This window comes from Odocoileus virginianus, chromosome 7 (genome assembly GCF_023699985.2).
Source record: "Odocoileus virginianus isolate 20LAN1187 ecotype Illinois chromosome 7, Ovbor_1.2, whole genome shotgun sequence".
NCBI lineage: Eukaryota > Metazoa > Chordata > Mammalia > Artiodactyla > Cervidae > Odocoileus > Odocoileus virginianus.
Window position 1 is genome coordinate 16,338,793 of NC_069680.1, and position 27,216 is coordinate 16,366,008.

Genomic DNA, 27,216 nt, shown 5'->3' on the forward strand with positions numbered 1-27,216 from the left:
ATTGCTGTCATAATTAATCATCAACTGGGTATTTTCAACACTCTGCCTGTGCCATCTAACTAAGCTAGGAGCAGTCACTGCCTTGAAGGCCTCCAGAATCAGAAGGCTTGGTGGAAAACATAATCCTCACGGCTCACCCCCTCTGCCATGTTCCTATGGACCATGCACGGTCTGTGCTCGGTGCGGTGCATCATACAGACAGTCCTCAACTGGGAACAGACTTCTCAGTCGGGTACAGTTTTGTCCCCCCAGGTGCATTTGGCAATATATGGAGATGTTTTTGATTGTCACATTGAGGGGGGTGCTAATGGCATCTCGAGGGTAGAGGCCAGGGATGCAGCAATGCACAAGACAGGCCCACACAACAAAGCATCCAGCCCCAAGTGTCAAAGGTGCCCAAGTCTGGAAACCCTGATATGGATGATAAGGGTTCATGGGACTATAGTCTCATGAGATCTGCTCTAAAATCTCACGAGAGAACCTTCTTCCCAGGGGAGCTGTGGGGCTGGGGGAGATGATACACATAAGCAAACATGGTTCAGAGCCTGCTATGGGCATGTGGCCTGGAAGTGCTGACTGTGACCACATTTTCATCACTATGCTGGCCCTTCTGAGGGAGCCGAGACATGGAGTGGCCTGGGACTGACTTCAGAGGCACTGAGTCTGGAGACTTCCACTAAGGGTGGGACTTAATGCCCCCGCATGGGCCAGGACGTCCCCTCTCTGGGGCCTAAGCATCCACACCTGCATCATAGAAGTATGACTCCCTTGCTCCAGGAGGGTGGCATGGTTGAAAGTGTGGCTTCTGGAGCCAGGCCTGCCTCAGCCCCTCCCACGTGACCTCATCTGTGCAACAGGAGGAGCAAGGCCCTCACCCCCAAGTGCTGGAGCAAGGGTGCCATACTGGTGAGCAGTCAGGGAACGACAGCTCTGGGCACAACTCTCCACTTGGCCTCACGGACACCCCCAGCACACAGTCGGGCCCTGGGTCTCTTTCTCGGACCCATCCCATCCCCTGGGACATCCTCCTCACTCACGCACTCAGGCACTGCTTCAGTTCAGTCCCAGACATGCTGAGGCTGCTGCTGCCCAGGGTCTTTACTCAAATGTCACCTCTGCAAAGAGAGTGGCCGTTTTTGTTGTTGTTCAGTCGCTAAGTTGTGTCCGACTCTTTGTGGTCCCATGGACGGCAGCACGCCAGTGCTATCCTTGTCCCTGTCTCTGTACTCCACTATCTCCTAGAGTTTGGTCAAAATTCATATCCATTAAATCGGCGATGCCATTAACCATCTCATCCTCCTTGGACTGCAAGGAGATCAAGTCAGTCCATCCTAAAGGAAAACAACCCTGAATATTCACTGGAAGGACTGATGCTAAAGGAGAAGCTCCAATACTTAGGCCACCTGATGGGAAGAGCTGACTCATAGGAAAAGACCCTGATGCTGGGAAAGATCGAAGGCAGGAGGAGAAGGGGGTGACAGAGGATGAGAATGATCCTGTCCCCCAATTTTTTACATTGCACACATATGTTTACCTGGCCTTCCCTGCTGGCTTAGATGGTAAAGAATCTGCCTGCAACAGGTGAGACCCAAGAGTGATCCCTGAGTTAGGAAGATGCCCTGGAGAAGGGCATGGCAACCTACTCCAGGATTCTTGCCTGGAGAATTCCCATGGACAGAGGAGCCTGGTGGGCCACAGTCTATGGAATCGCAAAGAGTCAGACGTGACTGAGCTAACACTCACACTTTGACACACACCCCGCTTCCCTGCTCTGTCTGTCTCCCTCTGACATACCACACAGCTCACTCCTGCCGTATCTCCCTCCCACAGACTGGAAGCTCCCTGACACCAGGAACTTTGGGACTCTTGTGCTGACTGCTATATTCCCAGGGCCTTGAGGGATGCCTGTGACATAGTAGGTGCTCAATAAATATCTGTTAACTGAATAATTCCAACCTAGATGATGCAGACCAAGCAAGTCATTGGTGAGGGGCGGGGGCTGGTGAAGGGATCTGAAAGGCTAAGCAAGAGGCCGAGGTTACCCCCAGGCCTGGTGGGAGGAAGACGATCGGGGAGATGTGTGATCCGCAGACCCCCTACCTCACTCTGCAGCTCATGAGCCTTCTTAGCCCAGGCCATCTTCAAGTCCTCGGGCAGCGCCGTGAACGCGTGGCAGCGCGTCCTGTAGTCGAGGTCGCTGGCCAGGGCCTGGGCCTTCCTGGCGTGGACCAGCGGCAGCATGTCCATGGGCAGGTGGCACTGGGCGCTGCTACCCGCTGCCTGCCTCCTGTACTGAAGCTCGCTCTGCAGCTGGCCCATCCGCTGGCAGTGCTGGAGCCGGGGGTCGTCACTCACGCTCTGGGCCCCGATCAGCCGTCCTCGCTCCTTCACAAAGTCATGTCTGTAGAGAAACTGGAAGGGGAACCAGGCGGTCAGGGGTCGGCGTGTGGCCCCCTGATGTTCTATCTGTGCCTGTTCCTCGCGGTCACTAAGAAGATCACCTGTTCTTACACGAGACGGGGATGAGGATAAGAAATGGCACAGCGAGGCTGGCCTGAGAGCCTGCCTCCCCCACCCCGGGGGAGGGACAATTAAAACACTGCTCCCTTCCTCCCATCTAATTAAAACCAGATCCTTAGAACCAGAGCGAGGGCCCGCTCCCCTTACGAGTTCTATGGCCAAAAGGAATTTATCAAAAAGGGTGGAAGAGAAACTTGTGCTTTATCCCCTCACACTTGGCAAAACATCAAACCCAAAAGACAGGATCCATTTATTTGAAGTCTACATTTTCTGTGATTTGTTTGTGGGAAAGAGAAAGTCACCTTCATGTCCCAAAGCTATGGACGCTATGAGGATAGTGGCTGAAACACAGCTGCAAACCCTACCGCCAATGCGGGAAGCTACAGAGAGTCAAGAGGGGACTGTGCTATGGCCACATTACAATTTCTACTGCAAATTCTTTCTAATTCTGGGTGGAGTTAGAAAACAGACAGTTCACACATTACGGAGAGATGGTTGCCTAGATGCTACAATTAGAAATAAATTGTAATCTCCTTTCTGCTGGAGATCTTTGCCTGCATTTAGCTTCTGATTACCAGGGCCTTTCTTTCCCTCTCTCATCAAAGAATCTCATTCATAACTAATATATTCCACGGATGACATGCTGTCTCACATGGCAAAAGATCTGCTTTAATTCAGGGAAATCAGCCATAGACATTGTTTTACATGAAGTTAACAGAAATTAGGCAGAATGGAAGGTCGTATCATTCAACTCACATCACTGGCTATGTCTCCAGAGACTCGAGCTGCCTGGAAGGGCAGAGCATCTATTGTCAGCTTGTAGCCTTGAGCACGGAGATTCCTCCAAGACTCCTTGTACTTTGCCTATGGTAGGAACACATGTATATCTTCTTAAGAAAAAAAATTACATGACCCCATGAACAAAGGCTACCCACTTCATTTGTAGTGTGGTGTTGCAGAACGGATTTCTGACAATCAAAAGCTTTCGATTTGGCAAAGAAAATCTTATTAGCACCCTCCCAGAAGTGGGCTCTGACACATATATATCAACACATCTGGGAAAAGGTGTTTAACATGCACATCGAGAAGATACATGGTTGAAAGTTTCTGCAAATGCCAGCAGGGTCACTGCTATGTCCCATCACAGACATAGACTTGACCTTGGAGAACATCTCAGCCTCAGCGATGGGAAAGGCTTACGTCACTCAGATTGGCCGCGTTTGTTTTCGCTCGGACAAACTCAGGCAGACCCAGGGTCATGGTGTACTGGTGTCTCACATCTTCTCCTGCTGCTTTATAGAGGCGCTGGGCAGGAGGGGAAAAAAACAAGAAGGTAAGCGCTGTGCATTTCTGCAGGACTGGAGGTCCCTCCTTTGCAACTGGGAAATACGTTTGTAAAAGGCCGTTCACTGTGTCATGGACACGCCCTCAGCCTGGGGAAGATATTTCTTTCAATAAAGGTAATCTTTCATGGGATTTCCCTGGAGGTCCAGTGTTTACGACTTCACCTTCCAATGCAGAGGGTGTAGGTTCAATCCCTGGTTGGGGAGCTAGGATCCCGTGTGCCTCACGGCCAAAAAACCAAAAACATAAATTTTTTAAAAAGCAAGCAATATTATAAGAAATCCAAGAAAGATTTAAAATAGTCCACATCAAAATTAAAAAAAAAAAAAACTTGAAGGAAAGATAGTCCTTCATGAGTCAAATTGAGTGCTATGAAAGGAATACGTAAAAAAATTTCAAGTTGGTTGTGACGGGGTTCAGGACATGTTACCCCCGAATAGGGTACCTGAGTGTAGTGCATATTTTAAGAAGGAATCTGGAAGTAGCAGGAAATGGAAAACCTCTCTCTGACCTTCCCCCCTAAAGCAGGTCACATGCCTCCTGGGGGAGCTGCCCTCCCTCTGGTGGAGGGGGAAAGGGGCATCTGATCTCTGAACCCCGAGGAACCCGAGAGGCATCTGAACAAACTCAGTGTCCCCTAGTTTCCTACTCTCAGCTCATCCCCTTTTGTTCTATGACACCTGCCCACGATCTTACATTCTTCATCAAACCTGGAATAAAAACGCTCAGGTTTAACGGTTCTTCCTGATCTCCATTTCCTTACGAAGACTCCTGCATCCCCTAAAGTTCATATTAAATAAATGTATATGCTTTTCCCTTGTTCATCTGTCTTTTGTTACAGAGCCCCAGCCGAGAACTCAAGGTGAGTCAAAGAAAACATATTTTTCCCTGCCCTCTACTTTGCTCAATAATGGGGACGGGCAGGGCGGGGGGAAACACCTTTAGGAATATCATTACAGATCTTTCCATTGTAGATTTTTTTTTTTTTTTTTTTTTGCTGAGGACACGGTGTAAAGACAATATAAATATCTGGGAAATTTAGGAGCCGTTCTGCTGGTTGGAAAGGAGGTTCCCAAACCCCGGTCTGCATCCTTCACTAAAGTCCCAGGATCCTCCCATGGGCAAACACACCAGTGCTCCCGTGCAGGGCCTCAGCCGGTATGAAAACACATGTTCTTGTAATTAGAAATGGCCTGCGGTTGCCGAGTTCTCCGAGGCCAGAGGCCACTGAAGGAGGCATTACTATCCCACAACACCCCGATCACAAAGCAGGCAAGATCGGTTCGGTGGGACTCTTAAATCAATAACATCGCTACACAGCCCTTTGGGTCTTCTTAGCTGAATCTTGGGGTAAGTGTGGAAACTAATATATAAATACCCAAATCTCAACTGACTTTTAAAAGCTAGGGTCGGAAGGAGAATCTGAAAAACTCATTTCATTCTCTGCCAAGCTCACTTGCTATTTCAAACATGTCAGAGAGCCACTCCGAAGAGGTAGAGCTGGAACGATGATTTGACGGAGTTAAGAGTCTCTCCCCTGGGCCCCCTCTGCTCGAATATTACAGTGAGAATCGGGCAAGTGGTGAGCGAGAAGACGGGAAGGCAGAGAACCAAGAAGCCTGGCAGACTTCACACTGTATCAATCACCATCCCCGGACAACCACAAATCCTCCCCATCACCATCTTCGGAATGACAATGGAAGAAGCGTTAGCCAATATCTGCCCAGCTAGAACAGACAAATGACAGACCAGCACTTCTCAAACTTTCATGTGCAAAGCAAAGCCGTGAGGGTCTTAAATGACCTTGTGGATTCGATGGCTCTTGGGTGGGACCTGAGGTTCGGCATTTCTAACAAGCTCCCAGGGGATGCTGAGGCTGTCAATCTGTAAATGCATTTGGGGTTGGGGTGGCAGGGTGGGGCAAGACCACAGACTAAACCAGATTTTCAACTGGGCCTTCTTTCCTTCTGGAAACCATTTAGGCTTCATCTAATGATATTCCTTTCTTTCCATGCAAACACGCATGCTTTCCCCTGCTCCCCACCTCCCCCATCCCACAAATATTCATATTCTTTTTTTAAAAAAACAAACAATCCAGCAGTTTTTTAAAAAGCCCATCCTGAAGTCATCCAAAGGTTTTACCTCGTTTGTAATCTGGCTGCTGAGCTTTGCATGAGTGAGGCTGGGTGTGTCTGTCACGGCTGTGTACTTGAGCGACTGGGGATGCTGACGATATTTACTCTGAAGTTACACACAGGAGGGAATAGGAGGACAAGGTGAGATGCAAAACCAGAGGAAGAATCAGCTCTTTAAGCACTAGTTATAAAACCTCATTTTGCAAAGGTTGCCAGTCTGTGACCCAGAATCCAGTCCATCACCTGCTCTTGTGACCTCAGAACTCAGGGAGATGAAGAAACGGAGAAGAGGAGAGGACAGACGGAATCGGGGGCTTATTAACAAGAAAGGGAGAGCTAGTCCTTTGCCACGAATATGAACACGACTATTGAAATTCATGTTTTGGCCCCAAATTTCCTCTGCTCACTGAAGACCCTGGGTTCCTCAGCTTTGGGGGTACACGGGAAACAATCATTCAGCTTAAAATAACCCACATGCCTGCACACCACCCCAGGAAATGGGATTCAATAAATCGGCAGTAGCCTCAGGCCTCTGTAAATTTTTTAAGTTTCCAAAGGGGATTCTGATGTGCCATGAAGTTTAGAAACCACTTGCTTTAGAGATTTCATTGGAAAAGCAATGCACAAAGTTAAATCTCGACTCCCACAGTGAGGCCCTTTCTGCTTGCTCAGAGCTTCTAATCAATCAATGCATAAGCCAGTCTGAGGCACCCAGGCTGGATGCTGACCACCTTTCACTTCCAATGCCTTCCACTATGCCAGTCTACTGGGAACAGAAGTCCCAGAGTCCTCCCAGGGGTGGGCAAGATTCCTCAGGAGTTCAAAAAGCTTAGAATTCCAGACTTCTATATTTTTACCAAGAAATTATCACCAGGCTCACAGCAACGATTTCATATACAGCCAGCAGAGAAGCACAGGGCTTAGATGACTGCTGGTCCTCTCAAAAGCTAAATGAGACAGGTCTGAGTATTCCCATTTGACTGATTAAGATATTGAGGCTCAGAGAGGGCAGGTGACTGGCTTGAGGTCACACAGCAAATGAATCACCATCTGTGTCTCCAAAGCCTGCTCTCTTTTCACAAGCCACTCTTCAAAGGGATTGTGGGAAAGTACATCTTGCGAGCCAGTGAATAATTCTTGTATGGTATTAATACAGGATCTGACCCGGAATCTGGAAAGTTGTCTTATGTGGCACCCTTTCTGAATGGAGAAGGGAGTAAGGGGAGACGCCGGGCGAATCACTATGGCTAACAAATGTACCATCTAATTGGCTTTAGTAAGACGCAACTGATTGGTGTTTAATCTCTACTGTGGAATATACTCGACACCCCCACCCCGTCCTGGGCCCCCGGTTACCTCACTGATGAGTTCAGATGCTCTCTTTCTCCCTTCAATCTCTAATGTGCCTGGAATGACACAGGCAACACCTCGCATAAAGTTCAGGTCCGACCGGTACAAATTCTACAAGGAATCAGAAAAACCAATCACGTGGAACAAGGAAGGACCCACCACAGACAGCATCATAATTAGAACTCAAGGCCAAACCAGCCTCTCCAGACACATAATACTCAGCGAACGCACACAGGCTTCTGAGTAAATGCTCATTAGGGAAACAAAAATGTAGGTCAGAAGAAAATAATTCTGCTGTCACTCGTCTCTGTAGCTGTTAGAGGGGTGCTCAGCGGATTTTTATTTTCATGTGGGCTATCAAAAAATAATCGCTGGAGCGGATTGTGGTTAGAAAGTCAGCTGTCTTGGGGCAAATGTGGAAATGATTTAATAGGTCTTCAAAACAAACCCCAGCAGCAGAGGGCGGCATGAATTAATCATGGGTTAAGAAAGAACTAATAAATGAATCCAGAATAATCTGACGAAGCCCCGAGTCTGTGGGGATGGGGGCGGGGGCAGGGGGGTGTACCTGAAGGGTCTGGGCTGACAGTTTAAAGAGGGCCTCAAATTCACTCCCCTTCAGCCACCGAGGCACCTCCTGGGCGTGCCTCCTTCCAACTGCTAAGGCAATGAGAGGCAGGGACAGCCAGGGCTCTGCTCAAGTGACAAACGGGTCCCTGAGCTGAGCGTGGCGGCTCGCTAGTTCCTCCAGCTGCTCCTGGGTTCCCGACAGTTAATGTCACTCAGTAAACGCCGCACACGGGCAGGAAATTCCAACAGACGACAGCTACCCAGATCTGAGCACCACTCAGCTCTCAGGCTCTGCCAAACCAGAAAGCAGGTTTTTTTTTTGGGGGGGGGGGGGGCGGTGTGTGGCAGGGAGAGCTTGTCTTATTTCCAACTCAGGCCCATTACTTGCCAATCTCCCGGCAATGGAAATGTAGCAAGCTGGGGGATAAGATGAGCACCAAAAAGGATGCTGCTGCCTGTTGGGAAGATACATCGGTAAGTGAGGAAATTCTTCAACACTTCCCAATGCTCCCAGGCCTGGCTGCTTAAGAAAATGGGCAGCATGAGCTAGAAACGCACTTGGGGGGACTGTGAAGGCCTCGGGAGATTACTTGGGAGGGCCCAGGGATGGTCTCTGGGGCCCTAATTTCCCTGCACTCTGTCTCACTGGCTCAATGGACATGAGTCTGAGCAAACTCCGGGAGACGGTGAAGGACAGGGAAGCCTGGCGTGCTGCAGTCCATGGGGTCACAGAGTCGGACATGACTGAGCGACTGAACAAGAACCGCCAGACACTCTTCTCTGCCTGAATTGGGTTAGTTCCAAAGGGGCTCTGAGCACCTCTCTGGGCAGACCTCAGGCCTCTTTAGAAGACGGATGACCCAGGAACATATGAGGCTCCTAGAGGAACCCCCAGCCCAAACTGGGCCAGAGACAACACCACTGAACATGCTAAACTGTGAGCCTCAAAGGCATCTTCCTTGAACTCCCTCTAAATCTCAGCACCCCCTTTCTCATTTATAGTTTTGTGATATCGCATGAGCTATTTAACGTCTTTGAGACTCACTATAGTTTCTCTGCAAATTGGGGATAAAAACTATCGGGTTATTTTGAGTATTAAAAGAGACAATGCTTATAAATGCAACGCCTAGAATTCAGCAGAAATACTCAATAAATTGGAGAAGGAAATGGCAACCCACTCCAGTATTCTTGCCTGGAGAATTCCATGGATAGAGGAGCCTGGCGGTCTCCACAGGGGAAAGTTAAGTTCATGGGGTGACAAAGTCAGACACAACTGAGCAACCAAACACACACTTAACACACTCAATAAATTGTTGCTGTTATTAATAGATTTGTGTGACTGGGCTTATGAAGAGCAAGGCAGGAACAACGTGGGCAGTGCTTCAAAAGAAATCCCAGGTATAGGATTCTTCATCTCTGGAGCCCCCACTGAGCCAACAGGAGCTTGTGGGTCACTGCCTCACGGTCAAATTTAAGAGGAAAAGAGCGGAAGAGAGAGGCAGGTCCCCTCACCTCACTCTGCAACTTGTGAGCTCTCTTGGCACAGCTGAGCCTCAGGTCCTCGGCCAAGGACGTGTGCTGGGGGAGCGGGTGTCTGTAGTCCTGGTGGCTGGCCAGGGTCTGAGCCTTCCTGGCATGCACCAGGGTTACCATGTCCAGCGGCAGATGGAACTGCGCCTTTGAGTGTTCAAAGTCTTTCTTGTAATTCACCTAGATGGGCAGACAGATCAACAGTTATTTCAAAGCCGCCGTTTACATCAGGGCCACGAGGGAGAACAACATGCTGCGACTGTCCCAGGTGAGCCCCGAGGGGTGTTCTTGGCAGGCCCAGTCCTCCTTTCTTATGGGGACTGGCTTAATAAGCAGGACTCATCTCTAGGTCCTGCCACTCGCCACTCTCAGCTCTTTGCGGTCATTGATGGGGACCCAGGCTCAGGGCTCCCCCACTTGGAGAAAATACAGAAGTTCAAGGGGCAGATAAAATCTCAGTGGTTCCCTAGTTCAAGTCGAGATCGTCTTGCTTTCGAAAAGCAAGAGGAGGCATGGCTGAGCTGCCTCCTGCTCCCCAGCACTTCTTATCACCCTCACAAGTTCAGACTGAGACACCAGGGTTTCTCCCCGTATGCTAGCTAATGGACAGCGTCTTCAAACTTAGACAATGACATCCTAGTACATCTGGGAACTGGGAGCAGCAGGCAGATGCTTGAAAAGCCAGTTCTGAGGGAGGAGTTCCCAAGAGCCCAACATGCATCCTGTAGCAGGAAGGGGTTGGCCCATTTGCAGACCTCAAGCTCCACCCCAGTCCTCGGAGGAGCTGTTTGAAGGTCCTCGAAGCTCACTCTGGGCTTTCTGAGGAGTCAGATGCATAATCGCCATCTCTTCTTCCTCCAGTCTTCTCATTGCCCTCCAAGATCTGCCCACACTCCTTCCTAACCACACACCCCCACTTTTGCTCATCCTCCCCCAACCGCTAGTAAAAAGCCACGGACAATTCATGTCCAATCCCACCCTGGTACAGAAAGTGGAAAGAAGTGTTAGAAACAGGGAAACTGAGGCAGAGAAGCTGTGGAGAGAGCACGTGATGGAGAGCTGGCTCCATGTGCAGCTCTGCCCCTTTCCAGCCGACCTTGGGCAAGGGACTGAGACACTCAGGGCCTAGGTTTCCTTATCAGTAACCAGGATGAACAAACAATGTTCCTAGAAATAAGCTGATGATTAAACGAGGCACTGCGTGTTAAAGTGTGTAGCCCTCTGCTACATGTTGGACACATATTAGATTTCATCCCAGCCATTAGCCAACTCACATATGTACCAGGAGATACCATACATGCATGTACCAGCACCCAGAGGATCAAAGTCAAGGGGTGCAAACCCAGATGTCACCAGGAGTCAGATAGGTAGCATAATTGAGTGAAGGAGGCAGTGGGTGAGCAGGGCTTGGCTGCTTGACCAGGAGGGCACAGATCCCTTCTAAATGGGGCTCTCAGTAATCAACTTCAACAGTAGCCTTGAGGAATCCAGGCCTGGCTTCGGCACAGAACTTTAAAACTTTCATGCCAAGTTTCCCATTTTGAAAAGTCTGCAATTCATTTCCTCTGCAGACCCAACAAAATACCTCTGCAGTCCAAAAATCCAACCCACAGGCCTCCACTTGTGGCCGCTGGTCAAAATCATAGAATGAGAGAATCAAAGAATGCTCAATCTCTCACTTGACCGAGGAAGAAGCTGAAGCCCAGAGGGGCCAAGGGTCCTGACCATGCCACCCAGCTAGCCGGGACAGAGCCAAAATCCACAACCAGAAGGACACAGGACATCTGTGGGCTGTGCGTCATCATTAGGTTTGGGGGTCCAGGCTCCACTGAGTTCTCTCCCACTTACTTGGCTCTGCAGAGAGCTTGCGTACACTGAATGTGCAAGGCTGATATCATCTTCCAAGCTCCGGGAGCCGAGCATCTGCCCTTTCATTTTCTCAAATGCCTCTTTGTATTTGTACTAAAGGGAAAGAGAGCGGGAGAGAGTAACGGCTCAGGGACAAGGGACATGGAATGGAAGAGGTGGGTATTGGGCAAAAAATGTTTTGTTCTTTTGACAGTAACTGGGTGAGTTGAAAGAAAAGGCGCGGGAGTCGTCAAAAGGCCTATTCTTTCATATGCAAGCCTCCCAATGACTAAAGGGCTGGGATATGAAATGGCAGGACACAAGAGCGCTTGGGCGGCCCAGGCTGGGAGGAAGGTGGGTGCGTTGTTAACAGTCTCTTCACATGGACTGGCTTTAAGAAAGCGCTTGGCGGAGGGTGCGTTTCATCTGCCCGGGGTCCATATTTACAGTCCAGCATCAGCTTTGTACCCCGGCTAGGGGATTTTTGTTGTTGTTGTAAGGCATGTTCTTTCTCACCGGTCGTTATCTGATGGCTCTGACACAGTCAGTTGGGGATAGGAGAGGATATTAGCCACAGGCAAAAGAAGGCAGGGGTTAGGGGCAAAAGGAATACAAATGGGTGAGGATTAAACATTGTCACAGGAACGCGGGTGTGAAGCTCACATCACTTATGATTTCGCCAGAAGCCTTTGCTGCCTGGAACGGAATGGCATCCAGTCTCAGTTTATAGCCACCGTCTCGAAGTTTGCTCCAGGATTCCTTATAACGAGTCTGTTGAGAAGATGGGCACCAATAAAGACCTTTCCTAAATTCCCACGATCAAAACAAGAGTCTGGTTTCTTGTGAAGTGCTCCCCCCCAATTAAAAGATCACTGTGGCCCCGCAAAAACCAAGTGAGAGTTGGAACCTGCCTCGTGTCCAGCCTTGGAGGGGAGTGCCGTGGGGCTGGGGCTGGGGTTTAAAAGGCAAGAGCTCTGGGGTCAGAACCAGACTGTTCTGAACAGCAAGTTGATTGGAAGAAGGAGGCATGAGGCTGCAGATGCACAGCTCTTGACGGAGAATCAAGAGGATTCGACTGTCTCCGCTGAAGAAGAGGCAAGCGGGGTGCTGACAAGGATGCGGGAAGGAAAGAGCTCAGTCTCCCAAGTCTCTCTTTGGCTGGATGTCTTCACCTATATTACAAGGCTATAGAATATAGCTTCAATATAGAAAACAGGGCTTCACCTAGATTCCAGCCCCTCAGTATAAATGCCCTTTGTATGAAGGAAGTTTTCCTAGTCTCATCCTTATCAATGTGCTTGGCTCTTCCGCACGACCAGCCACAGCGTGCAGGGTCCATCGCAAAGGAAAACATGGGGCCCCTTGTCAGAAACCTTGCACATTTCGGTAACAGCAGAGCATTAAACCGAAAGCAGGAGTGCAGGATGCTTCTGAGCACAGGTGCGGTGCCACCGGGCAGGTCCAGGATCTCCCGCAACTAAAACCAGCCACCCCTCCATCAGGGCTTCCCTGGTGGCTCACGTGGTAAAGAAGCTGCCTGTAATGCAGGAGACCCAAGTTCGATCTCTGGGACGGAAAGATCTCCTGCAGAAGGGAATGGCTACCCACTCTGGTATTCTTGCCCGGAGAATTCCATGCACAGAGGAGCCTCGTGGGCTACAGTCCGTGGGGTCACAAAGAGTCGAACGTGATTGACAGACTAATACTTTCCCTTTCCCCTCCATCAGCCTCACCTCGCTGATATTCATGGCATTCAGCTTGGCCAGCAGGACTTCAGGGAGGTCGGCGGTCTGCGTGTAATGATGCTTTAGGTTTTCTCCTTGTTCCCGGTATAACCTCTGTGGATGCAGAGGGGTTTTGCATTAAACCCAGAAGCCTCCCCCATGCAGCCATCAGCCAGGTTACCCTCCAGGAGACAAAGGTACTGCCGCCGTTCCCTCCCCCATGGAGACAGGATCTTGGGTGCCCTGTCTCCTCCAGGACTGCACGGTGATCCTCTCCCCGGTGACATGCACTTCACTCCCTCCCGAGTTCTACTTCTTAGCCCAGAACATGACAGGCTGAAACCTGCCCTCTCAGTGAACACTCCCCTTGGAGCACACTGCTGAGATGGGTGTCCAATGAGAGAATGAGGTCTGGTTAATCTCTAGGAATTTTGTTATTAACTGTGAGCTAGGAGAGGACATGCGGCTGGGGATGAGATGGTTGGATGGCATCACAGACTCAATGGACATGAATTTGAGCAAACTCCAGGAGATAGGGCAAGACAGGGAAGCCTGGTGTGCGGCAGACTATGGGGTGGCAAAGAGCTGACACGACTGAGTGGCTGAACAAACAAGGAGAGGACCTCAAAATACAGCAGGCACAAGAGAGAATGGTTCTTCCACAGCTGAGATTTTCCCTGGACCTACCTCCATCCTCCCCTCATCCCTGCCACCTCAAGGATTCTTATGCTAACTAATAAACCTCTTCCCGGTGGGTTGGGTGGGTCTGGGGCTCTGTCCATCCAGATCTCTGATGTGGGCTTATGATAATTCTAGCAGTTAGCAGTGACACATGGAGTTGGCATCCACCACCAGAGAAAATTTCTAAATCAGGCTTTTCCATCCCAAATCTTATTAGACATGTCAAAGTTTCTACGTATCACAGCAGTGCCCCCTAGAGTTGGTTAGGACAAGGAAAAAGCAGGTATTTTTTTTTCTCTTTCTACACAAGTTCTTGTTTGACCATCTATGCTTCTCAGAATTAAATTTGCTTCTGACAGGCTGATGGTTAAGAAATAATAAAATTTCTAAACCCATAAGTCTGTAAACCATCCCATAACATATTCAGATAGGCACTCGAGCCATCTCAGAATGACTATCGAATATGGCACAACAGGAGTAATTTCTTCAATTGGGAAGCAAGGGAGACATTTGGCAACTCCTCCCCACCAAGGTTTGTCAATTTTCCTCGTGGCAAGTTTAAAGGTCTGAAGATATTTTAAAGGCCTGTCTGTCCTGCGCAATGACCCAAGGGCCCCTCTCAGTAGAATCAGCCAAACAGGGCTAATCCTGTCTTAACGTGAATTTTTAGAGGACCTCGTCATTCTTCCCAGTCTCCAAGGAACCCTGCGCTGAGAGGCAAAAGGCCAGATCTTGGTTTCACTTTATAAAGGGAAGATGGGAAATGGCTTGAAAGTTAGTCTAATGTACATAAATCAGATTCAAATCACTTTCCAAGTCTTTAGGGGAATTCAGAAAGCCAGAATTTCTGCCCTGGCTCCCAAGAAACCCTAAGCATTCCAATTCCTAAATATTCCAATCATCAAGAATTTCGTCCCAAAGTCCCATTTCTGAAAACAATGTTTCAAAACAAAAGGAGAGGGGAAAAGGCCTTGACCACAGACAAATCCTGGAGACATGCAAATAGGAAGGAATGAAAGCCAGGGGCACTGGGGTGGTGGCGCCCCACTTGGCAGCTAAGAGCAGCGGTAACACCCCATTTGCATCCTGATGAAGAAGCACCCCCGCTAAGGTGAGTCTCAGCAAAGGATAAGAAGCTCCTTCATCCTTAGAACAACAGAAGGAGCAAGCCAAGAACCCCTCAGCTTCAATCGCAGGGTTGAAAGAAGAGCCCACTCTTAGAGTCATAATGTATATACATTATCACTTACATCCACTGCTTGGGTATAACTAATTCTGGCCTGGACCATCTCCGGAGTGTCTTTAATACTGGTAAACTTCAAAGCATCTGGATGCTGCCGGTACTTCTTCTGTTGAGCAGAAAAAGATCAAAGCTGTGAATTTTGTGCTGCTCTTTCATGCCATTTGAAAGAGAAAATCATAGGTTGCTTGAGATTAGAGTGAATTTGTGAACATAATTATTATTCGGCTTCCTCCATCTTTATATCCTAGTGCCTTCAGGTTAATATTTGTTTCAATTTAAGAATAACCTCATGTCAATTAACATTAAAGTATTTCTACCTGGTGCAAAGAAAACATCTCAAAATTAGGTTATATGGGTAAAATACTGTAGGATACACACTTAGGAAAGGATTCTTTATATAGCCTTCAGATACTGTCTTGCAATTGTTTACATACCTTAGTTTGGGTCTTCCAAGCAAGAAAGAACATTCATAGTTACATTTATCATTGAAGCTTTCTAAATTCTTTCCACAAAAGAACTTGGAAGAGATATCACAGTCAAAACCCTTACTTTAACAGTCAGTGATCCTACAAACTGGTTCAGTTAACATATGCAATAATTCTATAGATGTTATAATAACAAGAAAAAGAGTGCTATTATTGAAAGGAATCATCAGACAATTTGAAAGAGACTGAAACAAACAATAAGGGTTACAAGAAATACAAATGCTAACAAAGTCTGAGATACCCAATTTTGAAATATTCTGAAAATCATGCTTAATTTTTTTAATCAAAGTACAGTTCCAGGAGAGTAAAACGGTTGCTTTCTTAATGGAATTATGAAGTGTATCCTTTATCCAATCAAACAATTATTTTAGAAACACTTCCTTTGGGTTGAATATTTGTATACTGGATTATCTTAAGAAGACAGTTAAATGTCCAGCTGAATTTGGTCCATCATTTGTTTTGTAAATAAAGTTTTATTAGATGCTCATTCATTTACATGTTTATCTATGGCTGTATATGGCTACAATGGTAGAGGTGAGTAGTTACAAAAGCAGTGGGGTGGCCCACAAAACCAAAAATATCTACCAACAGGTCCTTTACCAAAAAAAGGTTTGCTAACTCCTGGTTTAAATGACAAGTGTGTGTGCATCTGTGGCTCTTTCACAGAGCCTGGCATTCCATCTGAAAACTAAGAAATCAATTCAACTTGACCCTAAACTGGAAACACGCCAAACTGGAATGAGATGGTTGGGAAAAGTTGCTAGAAGATGTCCTTCCTGAAGTCTGAAGACCTGTATAAAGCATGGAGTGTCCCCTGGAATAGGAAACGGCAACCTGCTCCTTTTCCTGCTCCATGGACAGAGGAGCCTGTGGGTTACGTTCCACGGGGTCGCAAAGAGTCGGACACAACTGACTGAGCACACACAAAGCACGGAAGATAAGCAAATGTGTTAAATAAGTTTGCAAAATGTGGTGGAAAATTAAGGCCCCTATAGGAAAGATGGTTCCAAAAAAGATCCCTTGTCTTCCAGACTTAAATACATGAAGGAATCATCTCAAAGTCTAAATGATGTGTACAACGGCCTTTATTTTTATGAGTGGGTCCAATATGGAGAGTTTGGGAGCATGACTCTTCAACTCTAAATGATTCCTCCTGTAAGTTTCTTATGTTCACCCTCCTAAGGGAGCTTCTCCTTAATAAGACTGAATTATTTAATACTTAGGGCAGTACAATCTCTACAGAACTCCCAGGGTCTTCTGAGCCTTGAATATCCACTAACATTTCTAAAAATGAGGTCAATCAGAGCAAGGCCATTTTTGAAATCAGCTCTGTGACACATTGGGCTTCCCAGGTGGTGCTAGTGAAAGACCTTTCCTGCCAATGTAGGAGACATAAGAGACGCTGGTTTGATCCCCGGGTGGGAAAGATCCCCTGGAGGAGGGCACAGCCACCCACTCTGGTCTCCTTGCCTGGAGAATCCCATGGAGAGAGGAATCTGGCAGGCTACGGTCCATGGGGTTGCAAAGAGTTGGACACGACTGAAGCGACTTATCATGCATAAACTATGACGTGTCAGGTGACTGGAGTGCTCACCCATGGGAAAATATCAATGCCTGGCAGGTGTGCTTACACTAGAGGGAGGACCTGGGACCGAAACACTGTCCCAGGCTGCTCACTGTCTCAAGGTTGAAGTCTTCTGGGGCTATAGTCATTATGTCTCCTCCTCACCCAGGAACATCCAGAAAGACCAGGCTGCTGAGCAAGCGCCTCCCAAAGCAGACTTTACAGAGTGGATTTGGCTTATTGAGGGTGTGCAGCCTCTCTGTGAGTGTGAGACAAAGATGACTCTGATGTATCCAGCCCAGGAGCAGTCACTCCAGCTTGCAACAGTGTCTGGAGGCATATTTGTTTGTCGTGACTGGGAAAGAGTGCCGTGAGCGTCTAATGCTTAGAGGCCAGCAATGCTGCCAAATGCCCTGCAAGGCCCAGGACAGCCCCACAACAAAGAGTCATCAAAATGTCCACAGGGCCAAGGTCGAGAAACACTGACCTAGTCTTTAAAAGATCTGCTCAAAGATCAGATCAAGGACACTGTCCTAAAAAGCAAGGAAACAGTTCCTTTCAGAAGCTTGTGAGTCCAACCAGGGTGGCTGCAAGTAGACAGCGGTGAGATTCAAACAGAAATGAGGCCCTCCAACAAAAAAAGAACCATGTCACATGTTCGACACCACGTGAATATTCAAAAACTGTTTACACTGCCTGCCTTGGAAAGAAAGAGGAAGAAAATGTGCGTGAAGTCACCAAAGGGCTTTCTGGGTGCGAAAAATGTGTCTTTTTATCATCTCTCCCGTGTTGCTTCATTAAAAAGGTAAGTTGGTGGGTAGCAATTGAGCTCTGTTTGATTGTCATTATTATTCATAATATCATTTGTCACCCACTTTGTTTTTGCCAGGGCTCTGTGAGCCCCTACTGGGGTGTGTTTGGTATGTGGTTTTCCTCTAATTACTGGCCCTAGTCTGGGTTTGGAGGCCTTTCATGTAGCTTTGCCTTTTTCTTTGCCTTTTGAGTGGAAATTATTTTAATTTTATACAGAAATGCCGCACGCCTAATGCAGCCAGGCCCGCCGCACGCTGTCAGGGAATCTCACCTCGCTAATGAGTTCTCCTGCCTTCTTCGCCTGCTCCACATTTAATGACCCGGTGGCGACCCAGCCCGTCCCTTTCATCCACTTCACATCTGCCCTGTATTGGTTCTGACAAAGGAGAAAGCGGGGGGAGAAAAAGGCAGGCCATTGTTGGTGCGCAGACATTTAAAGGGCTATTAATGGCTCCCCGATGCCACCTTGGTGCCAGCTGAGTCAAATTAGATGCCACTTTTGTCTTATCCATTTCTGCACAGTCACAGGTAGGGCTCCAAAATGTAAATTAATGTCTCCCTTAATTGGAGCCGACCCGCAGATGGTGGCTTTAGCCCCACCCGACACTGCTGGGGGTGAAGCTGGATGAAGGGGGGCCCCCATCAGTCGCATTCCTCATTACAGGTCCACGGCAACCTCGGGAAGAAGCACGGCCTCATTGTCTGCTTTCCCCGGTTTCTTGTTTAAAATAACACGCAGGGGAGAAGAAAATGAGAATCCACAACGGAACCCGGGTGGGGAGCTATCTGAGGGAATTTCACAAGACGTGTGAGACTTCCCACAGTGCCAATTCCTTCTTAAGAACCTCAGTGCAGGGCAGCAGGGGAGGTATTTCTCATTTCTTTCTTTGCCATGGAAGGAGTAGTAGTTTTAATGGAAAATCATTTATATGGACACCTCTCTGAAACTAGCAGATCACCTCTCCAACCTAAAAGAGCTCTACCTGGAAGGGTGTGTCCGCACTGCCCCCACCCCACCTCCATGGGCGATAATCTGACTGTCGCTGACCTGTCTTTTCAGCTCGCCCACTTTCCTGTGCGAGAATCAACCGAAGATGAAAGAACATAATGGGGAAGGGGAAAGGGCTATGGAGGACTAGCAAGCTGCCCTTTCTAAACAGGACTACTGACCTTGGACTGAGTACCCAGAATGCTCTCTCCACTGGCAGGGCCACAGTAAAGAATGTCACATATACATCCCCCCGCCAACCCAGGAATAAGGAGAAACATAGATAACCTATGTCCATCAGAATGCCAAGAAGAAAAAGGAAGCTGTATAATTTTGTTTGGTAGTACCGAATCTAAAATGGACATAGCTCTGAGTAAAATTAAAGCACTAGGAAGCTTAAACATTTCCACTGAGGGATCCAGAAACAGGTCTCTCAAAGAATAGACTATGTCCTGAAGGGTTTGGGAAACACTAGCATGCACACACACATACACACACACACACGAGGAGCTTACATCACTCTGTAAACCGTAAGCCTTCTTGGCCCATTCCACCTTCATGTCTGTGGGCAAAGCTGTAAAGTGATGGGATGCCGTCTTGTAGCCCACGTCTGTGGCTAAGTGCTGAGCCTTGCGGGCATGCACAAGATGGATCATGTCCAGGGGGACGTGGCACTGGGCTTTGGTGTCCTCGAAGCCCTTCTTGTATTCCAGTTCACTCTGCAGCTTGGACACGTGCAGCGAGTGGCTCATTTGCGAATCCCCCTGGGCACCCTGAGCTCCAATGAGCTTCCCTCTGGATTTTTCATAATCCTCTTTGTACTTCACCTAAACGAGAGAAATAGAGCAGGGGCACCTTAGCAGATATCTCCTAAAGGAATTAAGCATCAAGTCACACAAGAAAGTTAAAACAAAGTCATACAACAGGACCTATCAGAATTAATGTCATAAAAACCGTGCCTCCTTTGAACAACTGATATATTTCCTTTCATCAAATATTGAAAAAAAAATTACAACTTATTATTTCCCTTTACACCTGCACTGCCAAAACCTCAGAACTAAATTCAAAGTTCAGCTATCAAACAGTCTTCTCCCCATTTCCTGGTGAAATTCCACCTTGTCTCTATATTACTTGAGATTACTCTTTCTGGGTTTATTTTTAAGTGGCCTGTTGCTTTCATGAAAGCCACTTTGTAATCTTTTTTGATAACAGTGAGAATAGTATGGAAAGTCATCACGAAATGAAAAAGACACAGAATACCTAAAATACAACTGCTATTTCAGAAAGAAGTTCAAATTAAAGACAACTGAGGTACATGTAAATATTTAGGAGTTACGGGGAGCAAAAGGGAGCACACAGGCCTGAAAAAGAAACACTAGGCCAAGATTTATGAGGAAACACTAGGCCAAGATTTATGAGGATCCGAAGAGAGAATAAATATGGAAATGCTTTGAAAACTGTAGCAGGATGCTGGTGTGTGGCATCATTTCAACATCATCATTACTGGGGTCATCAGGAGACGTGGGCTCTACTCTCAAATCTGCCAACAAGAACAACAGGATCACTATCCGCCATGATTTACTGAACACTTATAATGAGCCAGGGATGGTATAAATCTGTGCCACTCAAAAGTGCATCTATAGACAAGTGCTTGTTTGTGATGTGACAAAGGGTTTGTGTCATAATGCATATCAGCCACATTGCCAAGCCATTGTTTAATTCAGCTAATAGCTATACACTTTTATGGGTATATTTTTCTGTATATATATATCATTACATATACATACACAATAGATACAGAATGTGTATACACACATATATATTTGGGGTTTTTTTGGAAGCAAGACTTTCTTGATGAAGGAAGCAGTGAAAGTGAAAGCTGCTCCCCAGGTCTCTTGCATTGCAAGCAGATTCTTTATTGTCTGAGCCACCAGACTTATAACCTAAGCTCCTTTTCTCACATCGGAACTGTAATAGACAGCACTGGGCTACAGAACACTTAACACACATCAATGCATCTCATTTCCTCATAACCATTTTGCAATTATCAATTTACCCATGAGTTCACTGAGATTTTGAAAGGTGAGACAGCCTACCCTGAGTCACAGGCTATTTGATGATGGAGCAGGGATTTTACCCCAAGTCATTCCAACACCCGAGCCTGTACTCTTAACCTCAGCAGGCCTCCACATCCCTAGAAAGTCATGGAATGTCTCTGGGCATCAGTTTACCTGTAAAATGAGTGGTTTGGATTACTACTCACGCTACTACTAGTGATAATACCAGTGACCACTTACCAAAAACAAGTGTGTGGCCGGCAGTGTGCTAGACACTTACACGATTATCTCACTGCAAGATGGTCATACTTATCTCCGTTTTGCAGATTAGAATCCTGAGGCTCAGAGAGACTAAAAACCTGCCAGGACACTTTCGGACTCCCCCAGATATAGATGTCAGGATTCCTGGTGCCGAGTGCAAACTGGGGACTGACTCACCTCACTGGCCAGGTCCCTCTTGGCTTTGGCTGCCAGGAAGGCCAAGGAGTCAAGACGCAGATCAAACGCTTTCGCCTTCTGGTTTTCCCAGCTGCTCTTGTACAGTTTCTAAGGGGATTTAGGAGAAAAGAGATCATCCTGAAGTGAGAGGACTTCCCTTAGACCCTCTAACAACCTCTCCAGGGGGCAAAAACCCATTACATCCTTCCATAAAAACCCTAAGACCCAGAGAAACCTAGAGCCTGAATAAAAGCAGGCCTTACTGTTCCTACCTTAAGGCCTCTTGCCTTACAGGGCTTTGGATGAAAGAAGCAGACACTGAACTCCAGAGCCCTGGAAAATACTAAGAGGCTTCACAGAAGTCTAGTGACAGGTCATAGGTGGAATGACACCACACAACACACAGCAGAACTTCCAAAGAGTCTGCTCCCCGTCTCTGTCTGCACACCCCACCAGCCCGGCAGCTGCTGCCGGTGGACCCCTTTCTCTTTCTGAGCCCAGCCTCTACTGCATGTGAGTCTTTTCTTTGCTCCTCCCACTTCCTGTCCTGCCCCCACCTCCAGATTTCAAGTTCTTTCTTCTGGAAAGTGAAAGTTGCTCAGTGGTGTCCAACTCTTTGCGACCCCATGGACTGTAGCCCACTAGGTTCCTCTGTCCATGAGGTTCTCCAGGCAAGAATCCTGGAGTGGGTAGACATTTCCTTCTCCAGGACATCTTCCCAAACCAGGGATTGAACCCAGGTCTCCTGCATTGCAGGCGGATTCTTTACCATCTAAGGCTCCCTCCATTTCTCTGTGTCAATCAATTTGGCTTCTGTTTCTCCTTCCAGTTCTCCCCCCTCTCCTCAATATTTGCATCAGGACCCCAAAGACCTGGGAGCCCAGCAGAAGAGCCAAGAAAGGCCCTTCCTTAGAAGACAGAGAAGAAAAGTTGGAACTCCGCAAGCTTTCGTGCCTAAGGAATAAGTTCCCTGAGCATGCTCTTCCCTGTGCTTTCCATATATCGGCTCACCGAGACTTCGGGGCAACTCAGTGTAGAGGGAACTAGGAGTGCCCTCGTTTGCCAGTGGGACCACTGAGAGCAAAGAAATTGCCCACGGTTGCATACCTAGTAAGTGCTAAAAACCCAGACAGTTTGGAGCCAATGTCTGAGCTCTTATTCACTCCTCTCTCTATCACTACTCTTATGCTGTTTCAACTCCAACCCCGGAATAACCACTGCCTCCTCCTCCATCATATAGTCAGTGCTCATTCCTACCAAAGGTTGTCTGCATGCATGCATGCGTGCATGTGTGCATGTGTGCCTGCGTGCCTGTGTGCCTGCGTGCCTGTGTGCATGCGTGCCTGTGTGCATGCTCCAGAGCAGTGGCAACTCTCCTGTGACTTCAAACCAGGTCACAGACCTGTAACCCACCAGGCTTCTCTGTCCCTGGGATTTTCCAGGCAAGAATGCTAGAGTGGGTTGCCATTTCTTCCTCCAGGTGATCTTCCTGACCCAAAGATTGAACTGGCATCTCCGGTTTGGCAGGCAGATTCTTTACCACTGAGCTACCAGGGAAGCCCCTCCTGCTCACTAATACTGGTAAGGAGTTGACAACGACCAGATGTACGCAGCCTCACCGGACACAGACACACTGATATAGCTGCTGGATTTTACAGATCAGGTGCCTACATACAGGAAAGTAGAGCCCCCGGCCACCCGCCCCCTTGACTGTACCTCGCTGAGGTTGGCAGCGTTGGCTCGGGCCTGAAGGAAGAGAGGCTCGTCTTTGCTAATGCTGTACTGATGGACGGACTGCTCGTGCTCCGCCTTGTAGGCCACCTGTTGGGAGGGAACACTGGGTCAGCAGCAGAAGGCAAAGGGGGAGGTAAGCGGGCTGCTCGGTTCTTCTGTGTCTTACAGGGAAACTCCATTACAAGATCAATTGGGCCAGATGCTGGCTGGCAGCACGCAGGAAATGAGGCAGAAGAGATGACTAGGGAATGAGCAGCAGCAGCGAGCAGCTGGGAGGAAGACGTGGCCAGAGGACCAATCTGAGAACCCTCTAAGGTTCTCATTTTCTGTTAAAGAAAGTGAAAATGTTAGTAGCTCAGTCATGTCTGACTCTTTGTGACCCCATGGACTACAGCCTGCCAGACTCCTCTGTCCATGGGCTTCTCCAGGCAAGCATACTGGATTGGGTTGCCATTCCCTTCTCCAGGGGATCTTTCTGACCCTCGGACCTGGGTTTCCTGTATTGCAGGGAGATTCTTCACCATCTGAGCCATCAGAGAAGCCCCATTTTCCCAGGAGGCATCCACTTCCCCAAGCTGTTCCCATCCACAGTATCCATGGCCACAAAAAGGACCTACTAGAGGGCTAAGATGAACATGGACTCGCCAAGTGGGAAAAATAAGTATCTCCTGCCTCCTGCACCCCATGATCAAACCTAGCACATCCACAGGTAGTGACACCTGGAAAGTGAACAGTGACCAAAAAAGCAGCATGAGTGAACATCTTCTCCATGGAAACTGAATCACTCCTGCTCTTTTTCTCTTCCCTTCTCTCCCACTTCCCAGCTTGAGTTTCCATGCGGTGGCTTTCTGCTAACTCTGAATTATGTTAATCGCATCCGTTCTGGCAGATGTATCTGGACCTTTAGAAAGGAAAGCTAGGAACGTCCTGGCCAGATGGTAGCAACTACACTCGCTCAGCTGTTGATCCCTAACATGTAAATAACATATGTGGTGTTTCATTGTTCTGCCTTCCACATTTGAGTGCAAGTGGGCATGAAGTGTACCCATCTCACAAGCAAATGCTATCCTCCTCTAAGATAATTCTCTACTGGCTCCAGAATTCTGGAGTCCTTGATAAGAGAGATAAGGAGAAAGAAAGAAAAAGGAACTAGGCAAGATTGAAAACTGAAAAGGAACAATGTCAGCTGACATCTGTCCTTAACAACCAGAGAATAAATATGGTGAGTGAGGTAGGGAGGCCTGGAAGCCCGTGGAAATAAGGGTCCAGCCTATTTAAAGGGAAGGCTCTTTGGCTCCTGGCTCATGCCTGGGCAGCACCTGCTGTGGTCCCGGAGGTTCCCAGGCCCATGACACAGCAGCTCACAGGAGAAAGGGCAGCCCGGGACTCACCCCGCTCTGCAGTTCCTGGCTCTTCTTGGCATGCTCCATCTGGGAGCTGTCGGCCACACTGGTGAACTTCAGCTCATCTACCCTCTGCCTGTAGTTTTTCTGTTTCCAAAGAAAAGAGACCCGGTAGCATTAGATTGGGCTGTCCCCATCGTCACATACATGCAATCACCCATATACTTTCTGTGACTCAAGAATTTTCCCAAGGGGGATGGTCCAGCCATTCCTTTAGCTTAAAGAGGACCACTCAGACCTGAGACTTTCAGTCTGGTGAACTTGTTTAAGTCCCTTCTACTGAATGGGGACTTGAATATTCCCTTCAGTGAACCCCGTGTCACCGTAAGCCCTGGGATGGATCCATTTTGTAAACCTAGATCTGACATAGGAGAGCTGAGTGGAGGGAACTTGGACTTGATAGCCATGAATCCCAAGGTCCAAATCTCCCCCGACCTCTTTCTGGCTTCACGGCCTTGGGCAGATCCCTGGATCCCCTGAGCTGCTCAGGCTTGGACTGTACAATGTGGAAAACAATAGAAGCTGCTTCACTGAGGGTGGTGCGGAGGCTTCAAAGCCTCCCTTCCCACGAGTGGAGTCCATGGGCAGAGTGAGTGTTCACTGTGCTTGCAGTCACTGTTATTCACAGTGCTGTCAGGATGTTCCAGGAAGCATTGTGAAAGGAAACGCCAGGAGACACAGCCAGAAGGCAGGTGGCCACGTGGGTTCTGCCCTCACAGCCCTCCAGATTACTGAGGGCTTGTCTTCCTCATGTCCCCATCTCACAGTCGCAGGCCACGGGCAAAAACTACATGTGCTAATTCTGTTCCCCCACGGGGACTTCCTGTCCTTCCCGGAGATTTAGTTCCTCTGGCTTTTCCATTGGAGTTGCCAAAGTTGATGGGAAAGGAAGCTGCTGAGAATGGCTTATTGAAGCAGAAACTTGTGGGGAGATCACAGGTAAGCTGAGCCCCCAGCCCCGTCAGCAAGAAGGTTGTCAAGACCAACTGAAGCACAAATAGGGACTGGAATATTGAAATGTTCCGAATTTCTCCCAGGAGGAAGAAAAGAAATTCTACAAAAAATATTCCGAAGAGACTTGTACTTTCCCTTTCTCATTGGAGCATGTTGAATGGGAAAACTCCTTCACCACACAACTGAAGGAAGTCACATTGCCTTTCCGTGGTTGGAGATCCCTGGGTGTCCCAGCCTCTGCACTGGTCAAATCAGAAGTGCTGAGTGAGGAGCCAAGAACCCACCCTGCCCAGGGCGGAGCAGGGCTATGAGAAAGGTAAAGGACAGGTATCTTCCTGGCCCTGGAGGAGCTTAACAATGAGTCAGCACAGGAGTGAGATAGGATCAGGCATGCCTAAGGCAGAAGGTCCCCTTACCACACCCCTGTCCAAGACATACGGGGCTCAGCTTGTTCCACTTGGATTTCAATTGGTCTCAAAGAAGTTAAGTGATGGGAACCCTCAAGGGTATTCTCTTCTCTCTACCTTCCTTATTCATACACCCTAACTTTGAATGTGTCTGTGTCTGAGAGAAGGATGAGTGCAGTGGATAAATAAGAATAAGTTAGAAAAGGTGCTTCGGGAATCCAATATTGCTTAATCGTCCAGAGCTGGTGCATTGGACCAAAACACTAAGTACAGATCCCAGCTCTGCCACTTCTGGAAATGTAACTGTCTTACCTTCCACCTATGTAAAATGGGGATATGAATATAATAATACTAGTGTCTACTCACAGAGGAGTAATAAATGTGAGTGATAAACGAACCATGGGTGTGTAATACACCCACAGTCATCAATGAAAGACAGCACTGGTTGCATAATTATTATCAGCCTATAAACGGCAGCTGTTATCAGCACTATGAATACCATATGCAAGAAAAATGCCGACTCAGCCTTCCTGGCACCAAAATAAGAACCCCCTTTGAAGATCCCAAACAGGGTTCCCAAAATAGTCACACTTGCAAATGAAATGTCCTTCAAAAGTCCTCCTCTGCCTGCTGCCAACGCCAGCTGTACACCGAGTAAAGAGAAGCACAGGCTTGGAGCCACAGGGATTTGGGGAGGACCCTAGCCAACCTTCGCATTTTCATAAGAGAGGAGGAGGACTGGAAAGGTTGAATGACTTGCTCAAAGTCTACAGTAAGTTTAAGGCACACACACGGTGAGAATTGTTGTTCAGTCGCTTAGTCTGACTCTGCGACCCCATGGACTGCACGCAGCATGCCAGGCTTCCCTGTCCTGCACCATCTCCCAGAGCTTGCTCAAACTCATGTCCATCGAGTCAGTGATGCCATCCAACCATCTCATCCTCTGTTGTTCCCTTCTCCTCCTACCCTCAAATCTTTCCCAGCATCACGTGTTTTCTTTTTCCAAAAAGCATGATGAGAATGTGAAGTGAAGTGAAATGAAGTCGCTTAGTCGTGTCTGACTCTTTGCGACCCCGTGGGCTGTAGCCTACCAGGCTCCTCGGTCCACGGGATTTTCCAGGCATGAATACTGGAGTGGGTTGCCATTTCCTTCTCCAGGGGATCTTCCCGACCCAGGGATTGAACCCAGGTCTCCTGCATTGTAGGCAAACGCTTTACCGTCTGAGCTACCAGGGAAGCCCTGACCTCTAAATACCAGATCCTCTGATTCAGAAGCAATCACACACTCCTTACACGACAAACACATTTCCTATGTCCTAATTGTATATCACAACCGTTCTGACTCATGGATGTAAGTACTACTTAAATTGGTCGGCTTCTAACAAATACCTCCCAGGAAGCATAAGGGTGTAGAAAGCTAGTTCAGGG

The 27,216-nt window shown here is 48.0% G+C and overlaps 1 protein-coding gene and 1 long non-coding RNA gene across 5 annotated transcripts in view; one reads left to right on the forward strand and one right to left on the reverse strand.

Annotated features, from left to right (window-relative positions):
- Nucleotides 1-27,216, reverse strand: part of NRAP (nebulin related anchoring protein) — an 84,620-nt gene that overhangs the window by 14,190 nt on the left and 43,214 nt on the right. For all 4 annotated transcript variants that reach the window (XM_070470213.1, XM_070470211.1, XM_070470212.1 and 1 more), the window contains 15 exons: nt 24,416-24,514; nt 23,007-23,111; nt 21,291-21,398; nt 19,311-19,622; nt 18,079-18,183; nt 14,953-15,051; nt 13,031-13,135; nt 11,961-12,068; nt 11,298-11,411; nt 9,432-9,629; nt 7,356-7,460; nt 6,007-6,105; nt 3,721-3,825; nt 3,277-3,384; nt 2,101-2,412 (listed from right to left, as the gene is read on the reverse strand). In XM_070470213.1, the coding sequence (XP_070326314.1) occupies nt 2,101-2,412; nt 3,277-3,384; nt 3,721-3,825; nt 6,007-6,105; nt 7,356-7,460; nt 9,432-9,629; nt 11,298-11,411; nt 11,961-12,068; nt 13,031-13,135; nt 14,953-15,051; nt 18,079-18,183; nt 19,311-19,622; nt 21,291-21,398; nt 23,007-23,111; nt 24,416-24,514 (2,082 nt within the window). The remainder of the gene's footprint in view (nt 1-2,100; nt 2,413-3,276; nt 3,385-3,720; nt 3,826-6,006; nt 6,106-7,355; nt 7,461-9,431; nt 9,630-11,297; nt 11,412-11,960; nt 12,069-13,030; nt 13,136-14,952; nt 15,052-18,078; nt 18,184-19,310; nt 19,623-21,290; nt 21,399-23,006; nt 23,112-24,415; nt 24,515-27,216) is intronic.
- Nucleotides 17,704-26,830, forward strand: LOC139035975 (uncharacterized). The gene is made up of 4 exons (XR_011488638.1): nt 17,704-17,799; nt 22,771-22,871; nt 23,193-23,370; nt 23,533-26,830. It is a non-coding gene; the product is annotated as an uncharacterized lncRNA (long non-coding RNA).